Below are 23,869 nucleotides of genomic sequence, written 5' to 3'. Positions count from 1 at the left end.
GCCGCATTCATTTTCTTTTTTTTCTAGCTTTTCTTTTTTCTTTATGTTGGATGATTTCTCTGTGCATGGATGGGGTTCCTCCGCTTTTCTACCACAATCTAAAGACATGCTGGTAGGTTAATTGGCTCATATGTAAATTGGCCCTAGTTAATGTATACAGATCTAAAAATCCCAACTGCCACCAGCTAGGCAGACTCTGGTAACACTCTATTGGTTTGCTAGCGCAGCTCTGGTATTCTTTTTAAACATGAAGCCACAGAAAAAGTAAGATTCCAAGGTTAGAAGTGCACCGAAGATCACAATGTGGCCATGGTAGTGGGATGGGATCCTGTCAGTAATACTTATGCCCCGTACACACGAACGGAAAATCTTCAATGAGAGATTTTTGGTGGAAATTCCGACCATATGTAGGCTCCGTCTGAGATTTTCCATCGGAATTTCCGTTGCATAAAATTTGAGATCTGATTCTCAAATTCCGATCCTGTGTACACAATTCCGACGCACAAAATTCCACGCATGCTCAGAATCAAGCAGAAGAGCCGCACTGGTTATTGAACTTAATTTTTCTCGGCTTGTCGTACGTGTTGTTCTTCACCGCGTTCTTGACGTTCGCAATTTACGACCAACTTTATGTGACCGTGTGCATGCAAGACAAGTTTCAGCCGACATCCGTCTGAAAAAATCCATGGATTTTGTTGTGTGTAAGGGGCATAAGCCCAGTTTTGGCTTTGAGAATGGAATTTCCGACAACGGATTTTGTTGTCGGGGAAATTTGAGATCCAGATCTCAAATTTTGTGTGACAAAAATTCCAATGGAAAATGTCGGATGGAGCCTACACACGGTCAGAATTTCCGACAAAAAGCGCCCATTGAACATTTTCAGTTGGAAAATCCGACTGTGTATACGGAGCATAAGAATGTAGAACTGTATGACTGACCATGATAGAGACATTAGATTGTGAAGGGACTGATGCAAACAGTTCAGATTTCCTTTAAAAAGTCGAAAATGTACCAGTGCTATATCTAATGGAAGTTACTCACATTTAACTGGACATGTTCTGTAATATTGAAGACATTTTGTAGCTTCTCCAAGTTACATTTTCAGAACTGAAGGAAATAGCTTGGACAAGCTAAGCAGCTTCTTCAATTTTACAGAACAAGTCCAGTTGGATGTGACTAAACTACCACTAGATTTACTGGATATCTCATGACCTGGACAACTGAGAAGACATTTAAAGACATACCAGTGCTATATCAATTGGTAAAATGTAACATTACTGTGAATTAATGCCATATATTTACTTTTAGCAATAGACAGTAGTTATAACATTGTCATGCCTATTGCACAACGGTATGGGCTTATCATGTTTTGAACATACACAACTTTAACATTACACATCAAAGCCTGGGGCTGCTTCCACCGGAAAATCACTGACCTGTGTGTCTTCGTTCCTCCCTAGGAACATGAAAAATAAATTAAATGCTTGTGTTCTGTAGCGCTGTGTCCTCAGGGGAGCCAAGGCTGATGTATATATCATGTTTGGTTAAAAGCTGCGGCTGTTATGCAGAGGTAAAACTTACAGACAGATGAGAGGGTGAGTCGGTTTTCAACTCTCCCGTAAGAGTAGGATTGCCAACAAAATGCCTTTAAGTGTTTGTGTTGTAAATGTATGAAGGTGAGTGCTTAGAAAGCTTACTTTACATTTGGTCCCAAGGAGGGGTATGTGGGGTGAGATTAAAGGGAACCTATTGCCCTGGAAGGATTTACCCCCTTAACGACCAAGCCATTTTTTTGCGATATGGCACTGTGTCGCTTTAACTGACAACTGCACGGTCCTGCTACAATGTACCCAAACAAAATTGATGTCCTTTTTTCCCCACAAATAGATTTTTTTTTTTTTGGTGTTATTTGATCACCTCTACAATTTTTTTTTTTTTTGCGCTATAAACAAAAAAAAATGAGCAACAATTTTGAAAAAAAAAACAACATTTTGTACTTTCTGCTATAAAACATTCCAAAAAATATCAATTTAGACCAATGTGTATTTTGCTACAAATTTTATTTTTAAATCCCAATAAGCGTGTATATTGATTGGTTTGTTATTTATGGCATTTTTAATTTTTTTATTTTTTTTACTAGCAATGGCGGCGATCAGTGAATTTTAGCGGGACTGCGACATTGCGGCGGACAGACTGGACACCTAACGGACATTTTTGACACTTTTTTGGGAACCAATGACATTACTACAGTAATCAGTGGTAATAATATGCACTGTTATTGTACTAATGACACTGTCAGGGAAGGGGTTAACATCAAGGGCGATCAAGGGGTTACTGTGTGTTCTAACTGTATGGGGGAAGGGCTCACTGGGACAACACACAGACCTGTCTTCCTGCATGGCAGAAATACAGGATCTGTGTGATCTCCCCTGTCAGAATGGAGATTTGCCTTGTTTACGAAGGCCGATCCCCATAATGTCACTGCGGGGAATGATCTGCTAATTGGTTCCCCAGCTGGCCAACAGGATTGTGCGTGCGCCTCAGGTGGCGAGCGCACGCCCACAGATCACGATGTACAAGCCTGACATACACCTACAGCGATTTGCGCAGTTGTGCCAAACTGCCGCAGTATTATGCCTTGAACACACGGTCTGACATTCCGACCACAAAATCCGTCAGATTTTTTCCGACGGATTTTGTCCGAATCTGGTGTTGCATACACACGGTCGGACAAAGTTGTCGGAAAAGCCGATCGTTCGGAACGTGGTGACGTTTGTTGCGTACAACAGGACTACATAGATACTAGTAGCCAATAGCTTTGGTCTCATAATTTGATCTGAGCATGCGTGGCACTTTGTCTGTCGGAATTCTCTACAAACAAGCGAAGAAAGTCCGTTCTGATTTTTTTGTCAGAAAATTTTAGATCCAGCTCTCAAATTTTTTCCGGTGGAATTTCTGATGGAAAAAGTCAGATAGAGCCCACACACGATCAGATTTTCCCACAATATAATCCGATCTGACCTTTTCCTTCGGAATTTCCGACCGCGTGTAGAGTAGATTACGGACATAGACCAAGTGAAGGCTCTCCAGGTGCTCTGTGCACAGCCTGTTCAATAACACAGCAATGGCTCCTAGTCTCTGTCAATAGGGGCATTGGAGTTATACAGAACCTTCCAGCCTTGGCAACTCTTCATCTTCCAACTGCAGTCTTTACAGTCAGAGCAGGTTACTCACATAGACCGTGTAGACTTCAGTAGGCTCCAGTCCCCATCAATAAGACTACCAGTGCCGGTGTCAGGCCTTTTGCATACCAATAAAACCTTCCTCTGTTTTCTTTATCATGTCTGTACCGCTAGATTTCCCATTCATAGGACCACTGGGGCCTATACAGACACCTCCATCTTTTCTAACTTTGCCGCTTCCACTCATATACTGTATATCTCATTGTAGCGGTGCCCCCATGGGGTCGCTGTGTGTTTTAGCATCCACACATCACCCAGCTGGTCAGACATCCATTTTAGGCACACTTTCCCAGACAATGAACAGTCTCTTGCTTGTTTTTGTTGTTTTTATTAGGGGATACAATTTGAATGGGGAAAAGGGACATGTGATGCCCAAATGACGAATCTTTAGTATTGGAAATAAATGTAGTTGAATCTAAACTGACAGTCTCTGCTACTTCACATTTCCTCCAGCACATTATTTGAGATCACTTGCTTCCCTTAGTGTCCAGTTCCAGATTCCTGTCACCGTTAGCACGTGGCTAGGCCTCACTCTGAATAAGTCCTAACATTTTCCTAGTAGTAACCATTTTAGATGAAGAAGAAGATAATTGTGCTAACTGATCCTTGGTGGACTACTGCTCCTAGCACATATGATGAAAGTCCTGCCAACCCTCCTGGCTGCAGCGACTTAAATTCAACAACACCAGAGTCTCTCCTTCTGGCTCCACATCCAATCCTGGCATGTCTTTCCCAGAGCTTCTCACTGTGCTTCTCACTCCCCAAACCTGGCATGGATCCATCCTGATTGACTTGTCCAGCAGTGCTCCCAACTGTCCTCCTCCTGCTCCTATTCCAGCTCTCAATGACCATGTAAAGAGAGGCTCCCGAGCTTCAGGACTAAATCCACCCTCACCCACCAGAAAGTGTGTTCTCCGAGACCATGAGAGTCTAACACTCCATCATTCAGTTCTTCCACCCGACAACTCCTCCCACAACAGACATGGGTGTATATATAGGAGTCCTGCCCCCTGCCAATCCTAGTTGTGGATTGGTCAGGGCTCCCAAATACACCCCATGTCACGCCAGCCCCCTGCCTGACTCTTTTCCAGAACATTCTCACTGGAAACAGAGAAGGCACCCAAGAGCTGAGGCACATGTCAGTCATCTGCTGCTACACTAAACCACTCCCCGGCCCCCAGATCAAAAACAAACAGGCCTAGCTCACAGCTAGGCCTGCCTAAATTTACCTGCACTGGCAGTATACACAAAAACCCACTACTCTAGCACGTACTTAAAGGTAGAGGGTGCTACATCAAATATACCCTTCATGCATACTCTGCACAGCCTTTGCAGTAGCACACACCCAAAAACCTTTAATTCCCTTCCATAGGGTCACCAGGGCTTTTGTAGAACAACAGTAGGACTTTTATATACTAATGAAACCCTTTCATAATTCCTTCTACATGCCTGTACTGCTAGGTTTTCCATTTACTGGACCACTGAAAACTTTATACATAACACTGCTCTTCCAGCAGCAGTCTTTACAGTCACAGCAGGATACTCATATATATATATATATATATATATATATATATATATATATATATATATATATATATCCATCCCGCATAGGCCCCTCTGGAAGACTCTGCACAGTCTGTTCAGTAGCACACAGCACAAAACTCTAGTCCTTATCCATCAGGCCTTTGGGGCCTATATGGACACAATCAGCCCTGCTAAACCTGTCTGTTCCAGCTACAGTAGAATCTTTACAGTCAGAGCAGGCTACTCACATCCACCGTATATCGTTCCCCCATTGAATATTCTTCTATAGGGCCACCAGGGCTAATGCAGAACAATGTTAGGACTTTTGTTTACTAATAAAACCCTCCTGTATTTCCTTCTACATGTCTGTACTGCTAAGTTCTTTCTCCACAGGACCACAGGTCAACAGGACCACTGGAAAATATAGAGACGCCTCAAGCCTTACTAATGCCACTCTTCCAGCAGCAGTCATTGCAGTCACAGCAAGATACTCAAATATATCCAATATAGGTCCTCTAGGCACACTCTGCGTGATCTATAACAGAAACTCGAATCCTTAGTTGTAGGATCACTTGGGCTTATACAGACACTTTTAGTCTGGCTAACTCTGCCTCTTCTAGTTAGAATGTTTACCATCAAAGCAGGATACTGATATATATCTCATACAAGCCCTGTGGGCACTCTCTACTTATACAGTAACACATTTCAAAAAAACTCTATCTACAGGACCATTGCAGTCTATACAAACACCTCCAGCCTTGCTACACCTGCATCTTTCAGTTAGAACCTTTACAGCCACAGTAGGGTACTCATATAAATTATATAAAGGTTCTCTAGGTGCTCTCTACACAACCTATGCAGAAACATGTACCAACAACCCTAGCCCCAAACCATAGGACCACAGGAGCTTACAAAGACACCTCCAACCTTGGTAACTCAACCTTATCCAGCTATATTCTTTACAATAACACCTATTTGCTCATATCGACCTGATATTATTATTATTATTATTATACATATTTTTTATAGTGCCAACAGTTTGCGCAGTGCTTTACAATATAAAAAGGAGACAATACAGTTAAATAGAATAAAATACAAGAGGATTGAGAGGACCCTGCTCAGAAGAGCTTACAATCTAATAGGGTGGGGCAGGTGGTGCAAAAGGTTGTAACTGTGGGGAATGAGCTGTTGGAAGTGGAAGACGTTTAGTTGGAGACGTGATAGGCTTTCCTGAAGAGATGAGTTTTCAGGGATCGCCTGAAGGTAGCAAGAGTAGGGGATAGCCGGACTGGTGGAGGTAGCGAGTTCCAGAGGATCGAAGAGGCTCTGGAGAAATCATGGAGAAGAGCATGGGAGGAGGAGATGAGAGAGCTTGAGAGTAGGAGGTCTTGAGAAGAGTGGAGAGAACAATTTGGGTGATATTTGGAGACAAGATTGGTGATGTAGCTCGCGGCAGAGTTGTGAATGGCTTTGTATGTTGTGGTTAGCATTTTGAATTTAATTTGTTGGTTAATTGGAATATATGGTGATTGGATGATATAGAACCTTAAAGGGCATGCTGCATAGCCTTTGTAGTAACACGCATCAACAACCCCTGGATTATTGTACCCCGAGGAATCCCTCCCCTCTCTCCTTCCATGACTGCCCTTGATATAGTACTATCCATTGAACGCCACATAACTGATAAGGTATAACAACTATCTTTTAGTTTTTTTTCTTTATATGAAAAGTAAAATAGCATTTTGTAACCCTGTGGGAATCTGATGATAACAGTTAAGAGCAGCACCATTTTTCCAAATCGTTAGTTTAGATTCCAGAATAGTTTATCTGCAAAGGCGCTTTATGCATCTCTGCTTTAGAGTGCCGAGTATGTAAAGGATCAGTGGGCGCTGAAGCATACAAATGAAAAGAAGTTAATTAGATCTTCCAGTCTTCGAAAAGGAAGGTTTTGAATAAACAGAAATTGGTCGGTTTTCATTTCTAAAGCTGCCTCAATCTAAATGCGGAAGCAGAAGGGAAACCGATATATTTTGTCAGGGCAAATATACGTTAAATCCTCAGCAGATGTCACCTTTTTTCAGACCCGTCTTATTCCTTCCACAGAAATCAATTTGGAATATCAATATTTAATAGGTTGAGCCGTCATCAGTGCTGATAACGTCTCATCACAAAAGCTGAGGAAATTGTAAGGTGTTAGTGACAAACCACAAGGTTATCTCCTGTCATTTGCCAGGAAGGAAAATATGCTAATTATGAATTATGCGGCATGAGGTTTATTCCATATTTAGCAGGAAACTTTGCAGGATGGGTAGCAGTTTATAAAACAAAGCAACTAAAGGCCCGTACACACGATCAGACTTTTTGACAAGAAACATGCAAATTAGGTGTTTTAAGGCAACATCCGACCGCGTGTACGCTCCATCGGACAAACTTTTTCGGTTTTTATTGGACTTTTACTGGAACCATTTCTTCTCTGCAGCAGCTGAAAGCCAGCGGCAGGAAGTGGAGAAGAAGTCAGCTTTCAGCTGCTGCAGAGAGAGCCATAGAGGGGATTGGTTCCAGTAATTGCTCCCCCCCGCCATGCCGATCACTGTTCCTGATCACATCTTATTTACCCAGCTACCTGGGCCCCCCTGCCGGCCTGGTCCCCGGACAGGTGGTACCCCCTTATCCACAGCCCTGGTTGTTTATAATATACTATCTTAAATGGCAGATGTACCTCTCTATCAAATTTAGCTAAATCCACCTTCCTCCCTTAGCTAAACTGCCCACCCCCCCCCCCCCCCCAACATTTCCTCTAACATAGAATTCCTCCAGACATTTCCACTGACACCATTGATCTTTTTAGCTATCTATAATGGGTTGATTCTTCCCAATGTCTGCAAGTGTAAGAAGCATTTTTCCCACCGACCATCACACTAATGTATCATGAGTAGATATAGTAATTTTTAGCAGGGATTCATAGAGACCAGAAAATTATTTTGAGAGTTTCTCTTGTGTGTTGAAGAGTTTGGGAAAGACTGCTCTAGCTGCTTTCTTATCTTAACCACTTCACGCAAATCGCTGTACCTCTACGTCGGTACTTTGATGCTAAATACCGCTGCCTGCCATAACCCCAGTATTTTCAGGAATGGTGCACGTTTCTCTTTAAGATAAAAATGGTCTCAGTGGTAGAGTCGTTGTCAGATCACTTTTATCAGTAGCGGGAGAGGGCCACCCACCTCGCTCAGGTCGTCTGCGCCATTTACCGAGACTATCGCGTCCACTCCCCTCACTGCCTGGATGCCGAGTGAAGGGAAAGATGGCCCCCACTCGGCTCCATAACATTGGAGGGCAGAAGTGACATCAAACATTACTTACACCCAATGCTCTTATAGGGGATTTTTTTTAATTATATAAAAAAAGTTTTTATTGCATTTTAGTGTAAATATGAGATCTGAGGTCTTTTTGACCCCAGATCTCACATTTGAGAGGTCCATGTTTTTTTTTTTCAATTACAAGGGATGTTTACAGTACATTCCTTGTAAAAGGAATAAAAGTGACCCAATTAAAAAATGTTTTAAAGTGCCTCATCCCACCAAGCTTGCGCGCATATATAAGGCGCGCCCGTATATGAATACGGTGTTCAAACCACTCACGTGAGGTATGATTGTTAGAGCAAGAGCAATAATTCTAGACCTCCTCTGTAACTCAAAACTGGTAACCTATAGACATTTTTAAACGTCGCCAATGGAGATTTTTAAGTGCCAAAGTTTGTCGCTATTCCACGAGCGTGACATGTTGGGTATCAGTTTACTCAGGGTAGCATTATATTTCACAATATAGAAAAAAAAATGGGCTAACTTTACTGTGTTCTTATTTTTTTAACTAAAAAAAGTGTATTTTTTCCCCCAAAAATGCGATTGTAAGACCACTGCACAAATACGGTGTAACATAAAGTATTGCAATGACCACCATTTTATTTTCTAGGACAGGAATAGGCAACCTCGGCCCTCCAGCTGTGGTGAAACTACAGAACAACTGGAGGGCCAAGGTTGCCTACCCCTGATCTAGGGTGTCTGGAAAAAATATATACAATGTTTGGGGGTTCTAAGTAATTTTCTAGCAAAAAAACATGATTTTAACTTGTAAACAAGAAATCTCAAAAAGAGGCTCGGGGCTTAAGTGGTTAATTTCAGAATTGTGGCCTCCTCTAGGGTCATTTACTGGGACCAGAGATCTTCAATATGTGTGTTCAATAAAATGAATAGACTGGCCAGTCATAAAGAGATTTTCATCAGAACAGGCTGTAAGACCCAAGAAGAGGTTACAGCCCTGGAATTAAAGTAGGTCAGAAGCTGAGGAGAAAGGGAGGGTTGGCACAGTTTAGCTCAGGATTTGGGACAGATTTTGCAAAAGTTGAAAGAAAGGTACAGCTATCCTTGGAAAGGACCCTATAACTAAGGGGGCTATATTGCAATTACAATTAAAGTACTACTACATAAACATTGGAAAGTATACCAATCATTCTGCTGGTGTTTTTTTTTTTTTTTTTTTTTTAGTAATATGTGGGCCAGTGCCTAGGGCAGAAACTTTAGAGGTGGCAGCTGTTCTTTGAAAAACTGAAATTCAGAGAGCTCTCCCACAACCAGGGTTACATTATAATCCCATAATAATGTGGGTTAGTGCCTATGGCAGTTGGGTTAGAAGGGGAAGCGTCAGTTACAATATGTACATCCTGAGATATCATATTCCTTATTTTTTTACCCCTTTCTGGTCACCCCTGGGCATTTGTGGTTAAATTTATTAAATGCAGGGGGACTGTATTTCTGCTGCTGACTCAAGTCTTATCGCGTGATAGGAACAGCTGTTCCCCTAAAGAGCTGATGAGAAGTGAGAGTCAGGCAAGGCTGGCTTGTAGCTGTTTATTTCTCAGAATAACTACATACATAAACAAGGTCCTTTGGAAACTGGCAAAATAGAAATTTCACTTCGGCTCCCTGTTTCTTTTTTTTTCTATGGGAGCACCATACAGCCACCTTGGTCACCGGCATGCCCTCATTATTTATAATTACACAGCTGCAAATCCATGTTAACTCCAGCAAGATTAATACAAGCCGGTACCATGGCTCATCCTGAAACAAAGACAAGCATGGGCTGGAAATGGAAATGTTTTAGAAATTCTTTGCATTGTTCGAATTGTGCTTATTGTGCAAGGTGCCACTGTGGGCACCGCAAGAACATTTTGTTAATGAAACAACGGGGGACATTGTTAAAGCTGAGAGCACGGGGTTATATACGGGACTCCAAGGAGGTTATTTGTCAATGTCTGAGGACCATAGGCCAAGGACAATGCAATTGTTGAGTTTAAGGCTTGATAGCAGTGTTTGTTTTAACATAAATTCCACCTATTCAACGTTAAATAATCTTAAAAAAACATTTATTGGGATTATATTTTAAAATATGCACATCATATTCAAATGCATATAAATATTTTGACCTATTTTACAGACACTTATTTACACAATTTTGTCATGCTACTAGAGGGTGACACCAATATTTCTAAGCTGTACAATTTTATTTTATTGTCTCCTTTGCTCATTGGGCTCTGCTGTAGTGCCCAAGTGGCTTACACTATGAATAATGTCATGCAAGGAAATAAAGATAGATATTAAGAAATTACAGTAACATTACTTAGTGTCAACACCTTTTTTTTAGTATAGCAACCTGATGTTAGGCAGGGTTGCTCCAAAATTTACCTGCCAGGTGTAGTTACCTTGGCTCTTTGTTAGAGATCAATTGCGTTCACCCTGAATCTGGAATTGCTGCACTTCTCTCTTCTGCCACTAGGTGGCCGGGTACCTGGTGACATTAGACAAGACAAGGGCAAAGCAAGGACAAATTAGGAGTATATGGGGTGTCTCAGCCAATGGGCAGGGGTTTTCTTGAATCCCTTGGCCTGCTGGGAGAACCTATATATTTGGGTGAAGTCAGCTGATCAGTGTTCTGTGCTACCTGGATGGCTGTCTGGATGGACGTGTGTTGTACTGCCCAGGCTGTTAGGCTGGAGTTTGGGCCTATCCCAGGCACATCTGGCTGTTAGGCTGTCTGAGGGCCTATCTAGAAGCAAGAGAGCAGCATAGGGTTGGGATTGCGGCTTGCAGTCCAACCAGAAGTGCCGGTTCTGCTGGCCGGAGAACCTAATGTGGTCAGAGGTAGAGGGGAAGCTGTCGTCTCTGGTCACAAGGGATCATCCACATCTACATTTGTTACCGGGGACCACCGTGTGTAGCTGAAGCAAGTACTGGAGCAGTACTCTCGCCACCTGGGGACGCTGAAGAATTGGGAAACTTCAGGAGGCGTCAAGCCAGGGACCCAGCCAGCGGAGTTGACGCTTGCAGAACAGCCATGTGTGTCAAGCCAGGGACCAGTGGGTGAAGCTTGAGAAGTATCTGGAGTGCCAAGCTAGGGACCCAGCAGAGAAGCAGGGGTGACCCTTGAGGAAGATACTAAAGTGAAGATTGGAAGAGCTCATGGGATTCAGTGGTAGACTGACAGTGGATCAGCAAGTCTAGCGAGAGAGAGAGAGACTGGGAGCTCAGTGGGTTGAGAACCTGCAAGAAGTGATTGTAGAGAAGTAAAGGAATTGATTATAACTTGTGTTAGGAACTGTTCTAAGACTGTTAACATAGGAGGCAGCATTCCTACACATGCAGATGTGGTGTTTTACTGGATGCCTTTTCCTGCATGGCTGTCTACCTGTAGAAGTCTCTGAGTCTGCCAATTAACATTGCAACTGCCTAAGGGTGTCCTGGCCCTAAACCCTTTCTCCCACAGTTCTGTTCAATAGAAATAAAATCTCCTTGCGTTCAAGAAGTGTCTGGCGCCCATTAATCTATCTTGCATTGCACCCACTATGCCTTGTAACCCACTCTACACAGAAGGATGTCAGCAGTTCTTGGCCCTGGAGGTTCTCATTAGACTAAAAGAAGGCCTGCAATCTTGCTACAATAGTTTTTAGATTGAGGTAGCATTAGAACCACTTTTGGATTTTTACTGTTTTTTGGAGCTTTGTGACAACAGCTACATCAAGCAAGAAGTGTGGGAAAATCTGTAAGTGCTGGATGTCATACAACATCTGGTGGTGGTGGTTTGGAGCCAAGGACAACTTTTGGGTTCTCTCTCCCACCCTCCTATTTTTGTCAATTTGCTTTGTTCTAAAGGAGAACTCCACCCAAAAAAAGAGTGAGTCGGTACACCTGTTACCTGATTGGACCTGTGAGACTTTTGCTCCTCAGGATCCTACCTGTTTTTAAATATTCTTTGATCTGGTGGAAAGGAATTACTGTGAACAACGGTGCTGGAGAGAAGAAGGACTATTGCAGCAATAGTTGTTTGTTTGTTTTTTCCTTTTTTTTATAGTTCTTGGGGCACCATTTGAATGTTTTTTTATTTTTATGCTAACCAAAAAAGGGTACATAACCCTACTATCTCTATACAATCAGCTTTAGGCTTACAAAATAGTGTAATATTAGGACCTACCCTATCCAATCAATCTGTATCAAATTATACAGGCCCTTGTACTACATACTTTTTGTTAGATATAAAGAAAATAGTATAATTATATTTAACCATGTAGGAACTTCACCTATTTGACTCGGCTCCACCCTTTGTTACACATATATTGGGTTCTTATTTATCTTTTTACAGTTTTTTTTTTTTTTTTTAAGTATTACTAAACCCACAACAGTAACATCAGGCTGTATATGCAGTAAAGCATGCTTGTTGTATGTACTGTGGAACCTAAGGGGTTTATCCTCTGCATTGTGTAAAAAGGATGTTTGATCCTGTCTTCTCTGATTCTTCCCTTCTTCCACTGTCCCCGACCTATTGCCTGTTAGAACAGAGCCTTGGGGGCAAGCTGCACATACTCGGATGGTGTGTATTGCTAGAGAGTTTTTGTTTTTTCTTAAGAGAGTACATGGGATCAGCACAAGGCCAATCAGCACTGTTCAGACAGGGGGTCAGGGGTCATGTAGCCTCATAGGACAGTCAGAGTAGATTAAAAATTCCATCTACAAGCTTTAACCAGACATTGATAGAATCAAAAGACTGCTATATACTGATGATAAAAAAAAAAGCAATTTAGCAGTTTGTATTTACTAAAATAATTGCATTTCCATGTCCTGTGTACTGTGGGAGACCAGATATAGTGGATGCAGGCTCCTGGGTTCAGTAACACTTTAAGTTTGGGCTCACCCCCCCCCCATCCTCCATCATTTGCTTAGGGGCTTTACACAGAGTTGTCACAGCTGTTATCTAGGGATTGCTACAGAGCTGTGACATAAGAAAGGAAACAAAAAAGTGCTACAACAACCTCTACAAACTAGTTAATAATAGCTGGCATAGCAGAGGAATGGCATCAGCTTTACATTTTGCAGACAAAAATTTAGAAATCTATGGGCACTTAAAAGCTATAAATTTGCTACCAAGTTTGTCTCGCTTCTGACTGCAGTGTAAGTAACCAGGAGCTCAGGCTGTGTTTGTTATCATGATCATTGGCAGATTGGAATTGTCTCCAAGAATTGGATGTAATATATTGGCAACCTACAGTCTTTGGATCAAATGGCAACACAATCTCATTATGTATTTATTCCCCGTTCCACCTCCCACTGCTCGCTATCATGCTTCTGGTAATTACTTGGGATGACGAGCAAGCGTTCTTGGCGCACGATCGGCATCACAAGTTCAATTAATTCTCTTTACTTTCAGCCTCTTCTACATGATGACATTTCATTTTGCTGGAAGATGAGAGTTAATAACCAGCATTTTTTTCTGTATTGTATCTCCTAAGAATAAGAGAGTCGCAGACTTCTGTATCTTCCAGAAACCACAGAAATGACACCATTATACATTGTTGTGTTATTTAAAGTGTTGAGTCTTTCGCATTGTACATTGGGTTTAAAATTCATCGCATGCTTCCAAGATTGTTGACCCAGCATCATATCTGGGTGTGAGAAAATAAAAAGCGATTAAGAACCATTTTCTGCCTCGTAGTGAAAGGGTAAGGGCATAATTAAGAAGATGACTGTCATCTAAAATGCTAAGCGGTCATATTTTAATCTCATTGCAGTAAGATATTTGGATGCAATTACATAAACTGAGCTTTCAGTGGTAGAATCAACACCTTGTATGATATTTATATCATTGGATAGCACTGAGTTAAAGTAATTGACTGTCAATTAGTAGAATGAGAAAATAAAAAACACATCACATTTACTGTTATAGCATCTAAGAGAAGGTTGAATTTAAAGGGCAAATCCATGCAAACTGATCAACAAGAAAAATGGTGGGATAGAGAGAGATTGTCGAATTTAGAATGGCCATGCCACTCGAAATGACTCGACTCTCTCAAAGGGGTGACATAGACTGACCCTGTCCTCTTTGAAGAGGCACAATACAGTTTAGCACCAAGAACCCAACAGTGTTAGTGAGGATTCGGAACTCTGCACACTCTGATTACTAACCTAAATCTTGCTTTTCGGGTGACCCTGACACTTAGGTTTTCCCTTACCAAATGCTAAAACTTGACTTAAAACGGTGCCCTCCCATTGCTCATACCCTCAAAATTGAACACATTCTTCAGATTATTCCCCCCCCCCCCCCTCACCCTCACCTTAACCCTTATCCTATTTCAATAAATTCATCCCTAACATTTAATCATCCCCCACTACTTAACCCTTAATAGAAGAAGACAATTCGCAACTCCATACATGCTCCTAAATCTATTCAAATGTATTGCTACTCCATAAAAGCTTGTAGTACAGCATGTATGAAGTTGGGGTTTTGTCTTCTTCTACTAATTGTGCTTGTAACCATGCGACTGCTTATAGTGTACCCGGCAGCTGTAGAGGAATTTCTCATATTCCAGGGTAGTAGCACCTTACTCTTACTGTATGGACTACATAACCCTTAAAGTGGTTGTAAACCTTTACCCGTCACTTTTACCTACAGGCAAGCCTGCAATAAGACTTAACTGTAGGTGCTGGAAATATCTCCTAAACCTCCACTGTTTAGGAGATATTTACCATATATACGCTTGCGCCGATGTCATAAAGAAAGTGCAGTTTCTATAGGGCCCGTGCTTTGACTGTTGTCACTCGCATGCATGTGCACGGAAGCCATCACACGACTCCGGACAGTCACAGAGCCTGAGTCCACAGTTAGTCACGAGCATGAAGAAGAGGGTTGAAGATGGAAGTGGCCACCAGCGGTGACCTCTGGGACATCACAGGCTTTGTTTGCAAGTAAGTGCAACATAATTGGCTAGTATGCAATGCATACTAGCCCATTATGCTTTTAGTTTGCATGTGGATAAAGAGGAAGTAAAACCCATAAGGGTTTACTTCCTCTTTAACACTCAACCTAACCTTAAAGGGGTTTGTAAAGGTTATTTTTTTATTTTCTAAATAGGTTCCTTTAAGCTAGTGCATTGTTGGTTCACTTACCTTTTCCTTCGATTTCCCTTCTAAATGTTGTTTTTCTTTGTTTTCTTTGTCTGGATTTCTCACTTCCTGTTCCTCCTCAGTAAGCTGTTTAGTAAGTTGTTCTGGCTGACTAAACACCGCTTGGATGATGGTGTGAAGTGTACTGAGGAGAAACAGGAAGTGAGAAATTCAGACAATGAAAAAAAACATTTAGAAGGGAAATCGAAGGAAAAGGTGCACAAGCTTAACCCCCCTGACGGTCTTCCCGAGTCTGGCTCGGGGTGGAATTTTTGTACCATTAGCGGTAACCCCGAGCCAGACTCGGGACTGCATCGCTGGATCCAGGAGGAGGTTACTTACCTTCTCCCTCGGATCCAGCGTTGTCTCCCCGCTGTACGAGCGAGCCGTGCCTCGCTCGATCTATCACAGAGCCGATCTCCGTGCCCTGCGAGCGTTGCGACGCACGGAGATGGAGAACGGCGCCAAATTCAAAAGTGAAACAGACAGTATGCATACAGTATAATGTAATCTTACAGATTACATTGCTGTATGTAAATATTTCACATCTCCTTTGTCCCTAGTGGTTTGCCCAGTGCCCTGCATGCAGTTTTATATAATAAAAACTGTTCTTTATGCCTGCAAACTGGAGATTGTCCATAGCAACCAAACTGTCATTTTACATCAAAAATGGTTTTAGACCAGCTAGAAAACAGCAATAATAAATTGTAATCACTTGCAGAATTGAGCGAAAATGATTTGTGGGGAGATCCGTCATCAAATACTGAAAAGTAATGACAGTGACAATTCTGCAACTGAGCAAATTTCAATGTTTTTGATTTGATTACATTATTGAATAATTTTTATCATTGTTATATTATTATTTGGTACAATTATTTATAATTATTTATTATATTATAATTTATGATTTCATTTTTCAAACTTTATCATACCCGGGATGTCTGCTAGACTCTGGTTTGAACAGATTTAAGAGAGTTATTGCTAAGAATTACAGGACTACAATATAAAACGCCAAATTTTCATGCAAAATAATGGTACCGCTTTTAGCACCTAAAATCCAAAATAATCGTACCGCCAGGGAGGTTAAAGGAACCTATTTAGAAAATAAAAAAGAAGCTTTACAACCCCTTTAACTCTTTACCTAAAATCAATAAGGAGGCATTAAAGAACCCTAACTCTAAATCCCAACCCAATCCTTAACTCACTGCTGAGATATTTTTTACTACATAGGGATAGGTGTATTAAAAATAATGATTTTATGGTGGTTACAGGCAACACAGACAGGCCATCTTTAAAGATATTGATAAATGACGCTGGCTGTAACTATGATTTATGACACACATTAGAAGGTGCTTCAATTGCTAGATCCAGTCATACTGAAGGTTATTTTACCAGGAACACTCCTATATGTAAAGTTTCTATTGATGCTGAATTTTAATATAATCTCTGTTCTCTTTTTTTTTTTTAGGGTCCAGCCTACCTAAACCACAAGTAAAGACAGCATCGTTGGGGCTGGCAGGAAAGGCAAGATCCCCACTTCTCCCAGTTTCAGTCCCAACAGCCCCAGAAGTGTCAGAGGAAAGCCACAAACATACAGATGACCCATCCAGTGTAAGAGCACATTTCCCTATGCTCAATCTGTGTTCTTTTCTGTTTTGTTTTTTCCTCCCCTGTTTCCCATTCCTTTTTTTTTTTTTCACTTACTTATCACATATTGATTATGGAGATTATATAGGACATGCCATTACATCTCAATTGCATGCTGTAGTGATGTAGGGCCCTGCAGAAGGAACCATTGGGATTGGTAGGGGACCAGACACACCTGGAAGTTTCACATTTAGTAGATTTTTCCAACAGTGGCTTCTCTGTAGTAGAGCGACAACTGGCAGTCCAGGAAGCAGGAAAGGTATTAAATATATCTTAGCAAGGGGCACATATTGTTTTACTATTTTTATTTTAGTGTTAGAGTTTCTCTAGTTACTTGCGGTATATAAAGATCCACACATTGGGGTTCTTTCATTAAGGGAGTAGAGTGTGATTACTTTTCAAAGTGGATTTTCACTTATCTTAGTAACCATAATGTTGTCCCGAGGCGGGATTGGTTCCACTCTTGGCGGATGGTGGTGGTTGATGAGACCCTTTCAGACCATTGATTGCTTTTGATCGTAATTTTGGCTGGTTATCTTTATCTAAACAGCTCCTATGTCCATCACCAGCTATACTTCTCTGCGGTAGAGGAAAGATACATTATCTTGAAATGCATTGGATGTATGCCCCTTTGGGGATAACTTTGCATAAGCATCATATGATATTCCCTAATGAGGATGTTCTTTGGATATCTCTGTAACATTCTGTATTTTGCGTAAAGTGTAAGTTCACCTTTACAGAAAAATCTGTAAGGTGAACTTACACAGGACCCCCTCTTCACCCCCCCCCCCCCCCCCCTCCGTCCTGCTTACCTATTGCATGGTGATCTCCCGTTCTGAGCACTGTTATAGCCGCCTCACTGGACCAGGGCTTAGACATCTCAGCAGCTTAATCTCCAAAACGTCCTCTGTCAGGAGGGACGCTTCGGAGCATCCTAATTTCTCGGTGCCATCCCATGGGCGGCGCAAACAATCTGATCCTGCGTAGCCTGTCGTGCCAGCGGGGAAGAAGTAGAGAGAATGCTGAGGGGATTTCTAAGCCCCGATTCAATGAGGCGGCTATAACAGGGCTCAGAACGGGAGATCACCACGCAACAGGTCAGTGGGACATGGTGGGAATGAGGAGGGGGTCCTTTGTAAGTTCACCTTTACAGATTTACAGATTTTTCTCTAAAGGTGAACACTTTAATTACTAAACACCAGCTGACATACACTATATTGCCAAAAGTATAAGTCCTCAGGGTTCAATATTGAGTTGGCTCACCCTTTGCAGCTATAACAGCTTCAACTCTTCTGTCCACAAGGTTGAGGAGTGTGCCTATGGGAATGTTTGACCATTCTTCTAGAAGCACATTTGTGAGGTCAGGCACTGATGTGGACAAGAAGGCCTGGCTTGCAGTCTCCGCTCTAATTCATCCCAAAGGTGTTCCATCAGGTTGAGGCCTGGACTCTGTGCAGGCCAGTCAAGTTCCTCCACCCCAAACTCAATCATCCATGTCTTTATGGACCTTGCTTTGTGCACTGGTGTGCAGTCATGTTAGAACAGCAAGGGGTCCAAAATGTCTTGGTATGCTGACACCTTAAGAGTTCCCCTCACTGGAACTAAGGAGCCAAGCCCAACCCCCGAACAACAACCCCACACCGTAATCCCCCTCCACCAAATGATTTGGACCAGTGCACAAAGCAATGTCCATAAAGACATGGATGAGCGAGTTTATGAAGGCAAGCATACCATTACATTTGACAATATAGTGTATGGTACACCTTTTGAGTTGCAATACTTATTTGTAAATAAAGTTATTGTAATTTTTTACTATATATACCAGGGTTCCAAGAAATGCTAGGGTTCCTCCAGAGCGTGCTGGGCATTCTTTTAGCAATGAACTATTTCTCTCTCACAGATAAGTTCCCACTGACACCATTGATTTTTTTTAGCTATCTGTAAGGGAGTATTTCTTTCCAATGACAACAAGTGTAAGGGGCATTCTTCCCACTGATCATCACACTAATGTATCATGAGTTGTACATATAGTCATTTCTGCAAGGGTTCCTTGAGGCTGGAAACACATTTCAAGGGTTCCCCTGTGTTAAAAAGATTGAGAAAGTCTGATATATACTATTACTACTGCCTTGAAAAGTCTCATGGGAAATTGCTTGCCTCTCTTGATAGTTAAGATAAGAAAATAGGCAGTGTGATATGAGATTAGAAGGCTATACGATTATATTTAATAATACTTTTCTGCCTTCCGAGAACTCATGGGTTTGAGAGCAGCAAGGTATATGATTAAAAAATAGAAGTGACTATATTATTATCTAAAATGCCATAATTAATGGCTGTTTTTTTTTTTTTCACATTACCTTCTATTCAACTATTAACTGGAGTTTTTGGTCACCCCACAGGTATACGAACAGGACGATTTAAGTGAACAAATGGCCAGTCTGGAGGGTTTGATGAAGCAGCTCAACGCTATCACGGGCTCCGCTTTCTGAGCTTGGAATTGGCTCTTTTCGCTGCCTCCGGAGCCTGGAAAAACATTGCAGAGCAATGAACTTTTAGCTCCTCAACGGCAGCAAAGGGGTTAATGGGACACCTAGGAGCATTGCAGCATACCCGTGTATTAAATCTCACCAGTGAAACCATCCGCACAGACCACACAGGAAATAACCATGGATTTATTACATCAAGAATCCTCATGACATCCAGGAATAATTTGTTACTCCGAGAACTCTTTCATCGAATCATTTTTATTTTCCCTGGAAATGTCTGGAGGGAGTTTGGTGCAAAGGCCACATTTTATGAAAGACAAAATTCAGGAACGCTGATATGCCATACTGACTGCTTTCCTAGCTATAAAAGGGGAAAACATATTGACGATAGGATAAAGGATCTGTTCAATCCAAACTGCTATTGTGGTTCTAGGTTGATGGCCAGGGCTTCACAAAAAAAAAAAGATTATCATGCCAGAGTTCCCAGCTCTAGCTACCTACTGTGGCCTTTATAGAAGTGTCTTACTTCCCCTGTTGGGTTTTTCAATAATGTTTGAAAATTGCAACAGGAAAACTAAGCCCTTGTACACACGATCGGAGATTCCGGCGGAATGTGTCCAATCGGAGCGTTTTGTTGGATATTCCGACTGTGTGTGGTATGCATCGGACTGTTTCCGTCGGAATATCCATCGGACCAAATTTTCCAACTTGCCGGAAATATTTTCCGACAAAATGCTCCGATCGGACATACTCCGATCATGTGTAGACAATTCCGATCGGACAAAGTGCTAGGCATGCTCAGATCAAATTCCTACATCAAAGCTATTGGCTACTAGCCTGAACATAGTCCCATTGTAACGAAATAACGTCATCACGTTCTGAATGATCTGATTTTCGGACAACTTCGTCCGACCGTGTGTATGCAACAGTTTTGGACAAGATCCATCGGACAAAATCCAACGGACAGAATCCGACGGATTTGGTTGTCGGAAATCTCCGACCGTGTGTACAAGGGATTAGGCATCTTTGGCTGCAGAATGCAAGACCCCCGTGGTTGGAGGATAGAGTTGGGAACTTAAGCAGCGAGAGCCCCAAAGCCTATACAAAGCGTGTATTCAGTACAAGAAAATGCAGCTACAAAGTCAAGAGGTTAACATGACTTGACAAAAAAATAATTGTATTTCTAAGCGGTTTGGCTGTGTTTTTGCCTTATGACAGCTTAACATGAACGTGTGATATGCCCATTTCTCAAATTAATATAGGCACATTTTACAATGGATCTAGTGTGCAAGCCCCATCAGTTAACATTTAGAAGTGCTGAATTTTTGTGTACTGAAAACTGATACAATACAGACCTCTCTGAGCAAGCTTTTGAGCTTGCCATACACGTCAGCTGGGCTCAACGTGAGAAATTCATAGATTCTCTAACAGCAAGGATGGAGAAATCTCCCCCGGTGGTTATTGTTAGCTGGAACCCACAGCTGTCAGAACACCTGCACAGTGGACTGGAGCTGATGGGCCCATTTTTTCTACCCAGTTCCTTTAATTTCTCTGTTGAAGTTTGTTGGCCATGTGGCGTCGGCGGGGCCAACTATGACTCACATATTAGCCGATTCACAGGAATCGGCTGATATTCGAGTTGTGAATTGTCAGCTTTAGTCATGAAAATCTACTGATTTGTAGATGTAGATGGCTTCACCACAAATGGTTATGTTAGACAGAACAGACAGGAGTAGCGTACGACATCCTGCAGTAACCAACTAAAATCCAGCTTTCAGCAGCTCAGTGTAGGCCTTGGAAAGATTTTGATAGGCCCACTGTGATCTTTTTTGTTTGAATCCTAAAATGAATTATACAGTACAGTGCAAACTATTGGTGTGAAAACCAATGATGAGGTATGAGGTGCATTAGTTAATCTATAATCTACAAAGGATACAGGAACACTGCTGCAGGAGTTTGGCCTTGTTCAAAACGGCATACACCCGTGTCAGGGCCGTTTTTACCCGCACACTCTCTGCATTGGGGTGTGTCAAATTGGGAGCAGCGGCTGTGTCCGTGCCGCCACTGCAGCCCAATTGACATGAATGGGATTGCCTGCTTAGGACACCTGTGTATCCCCATGTGGGTAAACACTACCCTTTGCACAGAATTTTGCTGTAGAACACTGTGTGTGAACAAGGCCTTAGGTGCAAACATTGAGGTTGATTTACTAAAGGTAAATAGACTGCGCACTTTTCAAAGTGTAGTTGCACTCTGCAAGTGCAGTTGATCAATAGCAGGGATATGCAATTAGCAGACCTCCAGCTGTTGCAAAACTACAAGTCCCATGAGGCATAGCAAGACTCTGACAGCCACAAGCATGACACCCAAAGGCCGAGGCATGATGGGACTTGTAGTTTTGCAACAGCTGGAGGTCCGCTAATTGCATATCCCTGATCTATAGCTTAGTAAATGAGTTACGGTTTCACTTTGCAAGGAATACCCAATCACATGCAATTAAAAAAAATAAACAGCATTTTTGCTTGCACATGATTGGATGATGGAAGTCAACAGAGCTTCTGTTCATTTGCTAAGCTCTGGAGCAACTGCAGAATGCAACTGCACTTTGTATTGTGCACAATTTATTTGCCTTTAGTAAATCAACCCCATGGTCTTTTTACAACCAATAAAACTTCAATCCTTGCCGAGACAAAGCCGCACTCATCTTTCTGGACTTCAGTAAATATTTATGACATATCCTGTACAGCAGCCTACAAAAATCTCCAAATCTCACCGGATTTACACTAAATATTTACTGAAGTACAGCGTGAAGAGCGCAGACTGCAAGGAGCGTTATGTGCATTAACCCATAGAAACCAATCAGACATCTCTAATCTGATTGGTTGCTCTGTGACTTTATACATCATCGTTGCCCTTTTGTATCGCTTTATTTGATCATTCTCTGTCTATTTTTTCGGTTCTTTTTTTTTTTCGCGATCGTAAACCAAGACTCCCTATGTAGCGTGGATTCTAGAAAACGGATCTCTGACCTGTAACGTACCTATACTTATGATTTATGTCTGCCACTAGTCACTAGAAATAGAGCACAGATGAGCGGGTAGAGGACACTGTCTGTTATCGTTGCTATAAAATTGATACTATATATCATACAGTGTCACATAGTCATCCTGTCTCGTTTTATTGAAGCTCCGGTTACATTTCTAAAGTTTGTGTACAGCTGGGTGACTGTGTCAATAGATTAACTCAGTTTATTTTCTTGGAAAAGTTGGACATAGTTGCCCATGTATTCAAAATAAGTTCCAGGGGCACCATGATGCTCATCCAGAATATGTGAGCTTTCCGATATATGGCACTGTTTTTGCAGATCACAAATAACAATATACCCAACAATGATGACAATTACACTGTAATATAAAACCCTTCTGGCTGTAGCAAAAGAAATGGACGACACATACAGGAGAGGTACAGCAGCTGCACACCCCAAAAACAATTTGTGTAGCATAGGAAGGTTTCCCCAGGGGGCTTTAAAACATCAATGCAGGCAATTCAGAAAAGGATTATATAAAAGTATTTTATTGGAAACGTGTAGGGTCAATAGCAGGTTGCCGTGACATACAGTATAATCTGGTTAAGGGATAGGGGATAACAAACACATTTCACATTTACAGAAAGCAAAGACAATGTTACAGCATCACATGTAATTGGTCTGTTGTGACGATTCTCTGGCATGTTTCGACCCATGTGGCCTTCTTCAGGGGGTAGGTTTGCTATAAAAAAGATCTTCAGTATTTACTATCTCAAAAGAAGGAGTATTCCAACATGTATTCAATTATATATATTGAAGGTATAGTTACCACTGAAAGATGAAACGAGATGATTTCTGAGGGTGTCCTCAGCATGACTGTTTGCAAGTTGCATCGGAACGATCCTTCCCGCCTTTGGGACACAAATGGGGCATGGACCCTCGGGAATCATCCAACGGTTTTAAATTTCTGGTCAGTTCTCTCATTTTACCTTTCAGTGGTAACTATACCTTGAATCTAATTAATTGAATAAATGTTGGAATATCTCCTTCCTTTGAGATACTAAATATATCTCTTAATAGCAAACCCTCCCTGAAAAACACCACATGGGTCGAAACACATTGAGGCATCATCACAACAGACCAATGATATGTGACACTGTAACTTTGTGTTTGCTTTCTGTAAATGTGAAATGTGTTTGTTATCCCCTAACCAGATTATACTTTATGTCACAGCAACATGCTATTCACCCTACATGTTTCCAATAAAATACTTTTATATAATCCATTTCTAAATTGCCTGCATTGCTGTTTTAAAGCCCCCTGGGGAAACCTTCTTATGCTACATAAAACCCTTCTGGCTATTTCTCTGACTGAGCCATCGCAGATCTTAAATTGAACATGTCTTTATAGAAATGTGAAAGTCATCTTTATAGCTTTAAACAACATCATTACTTACTG

General features: G+C 41.6%; 1 protein-coding gene across 1 annotated transcript in view; it reads left to right on the top strand.

The window, feature by feature from the left end:
- DCC (DCC netrin 1 receptor) overlaps window positions 1-22,933 on the top strand; it is a 987,065-nt gene extending 964,132 nt beyond the window's left edge. The window contains exons 28-29 of the mRNA XM_077462998.1: window positions 16,722-16,864; window positions 19,300-22,933. Coding sequence (XP_077319124.1) covers window positions 16,722-16,864; window positions 19,300-19,389 — 233 coding nt within the window. The 3' untranslated portion in view covers window positions 19,390-22,933. The remainder of the gene's footprint in view (window positions 1-16,721; window positions 16,865-19,299) is intronic.
- The last annotated feature ends 936 nt before the right edge of the window (window positions 22,934-23,869 follow it).

The sequence above is a fragment of the Lithobates pipiens genome, unplaced genomic scaffold (genome assembly GCF_037356315.1).
Source record: "Lithobates pipiens isolate NorthernLeopardFrog02 unplaced genomic scaffold, aLitPip1_a1.2 Scaffold_3, whole genome shotgun sequence".
In the NCBI taxonomy this organism is placed as follows: domain Eukaryota; kingdom Metazoa; phylum Chordata; class Amphibia; order Anura; family Ranidae; genus Lithobates; species Lithobates pipiens.
This window is presented reverse-complemented; position numbering and strand designations above follow the sequence as displayed.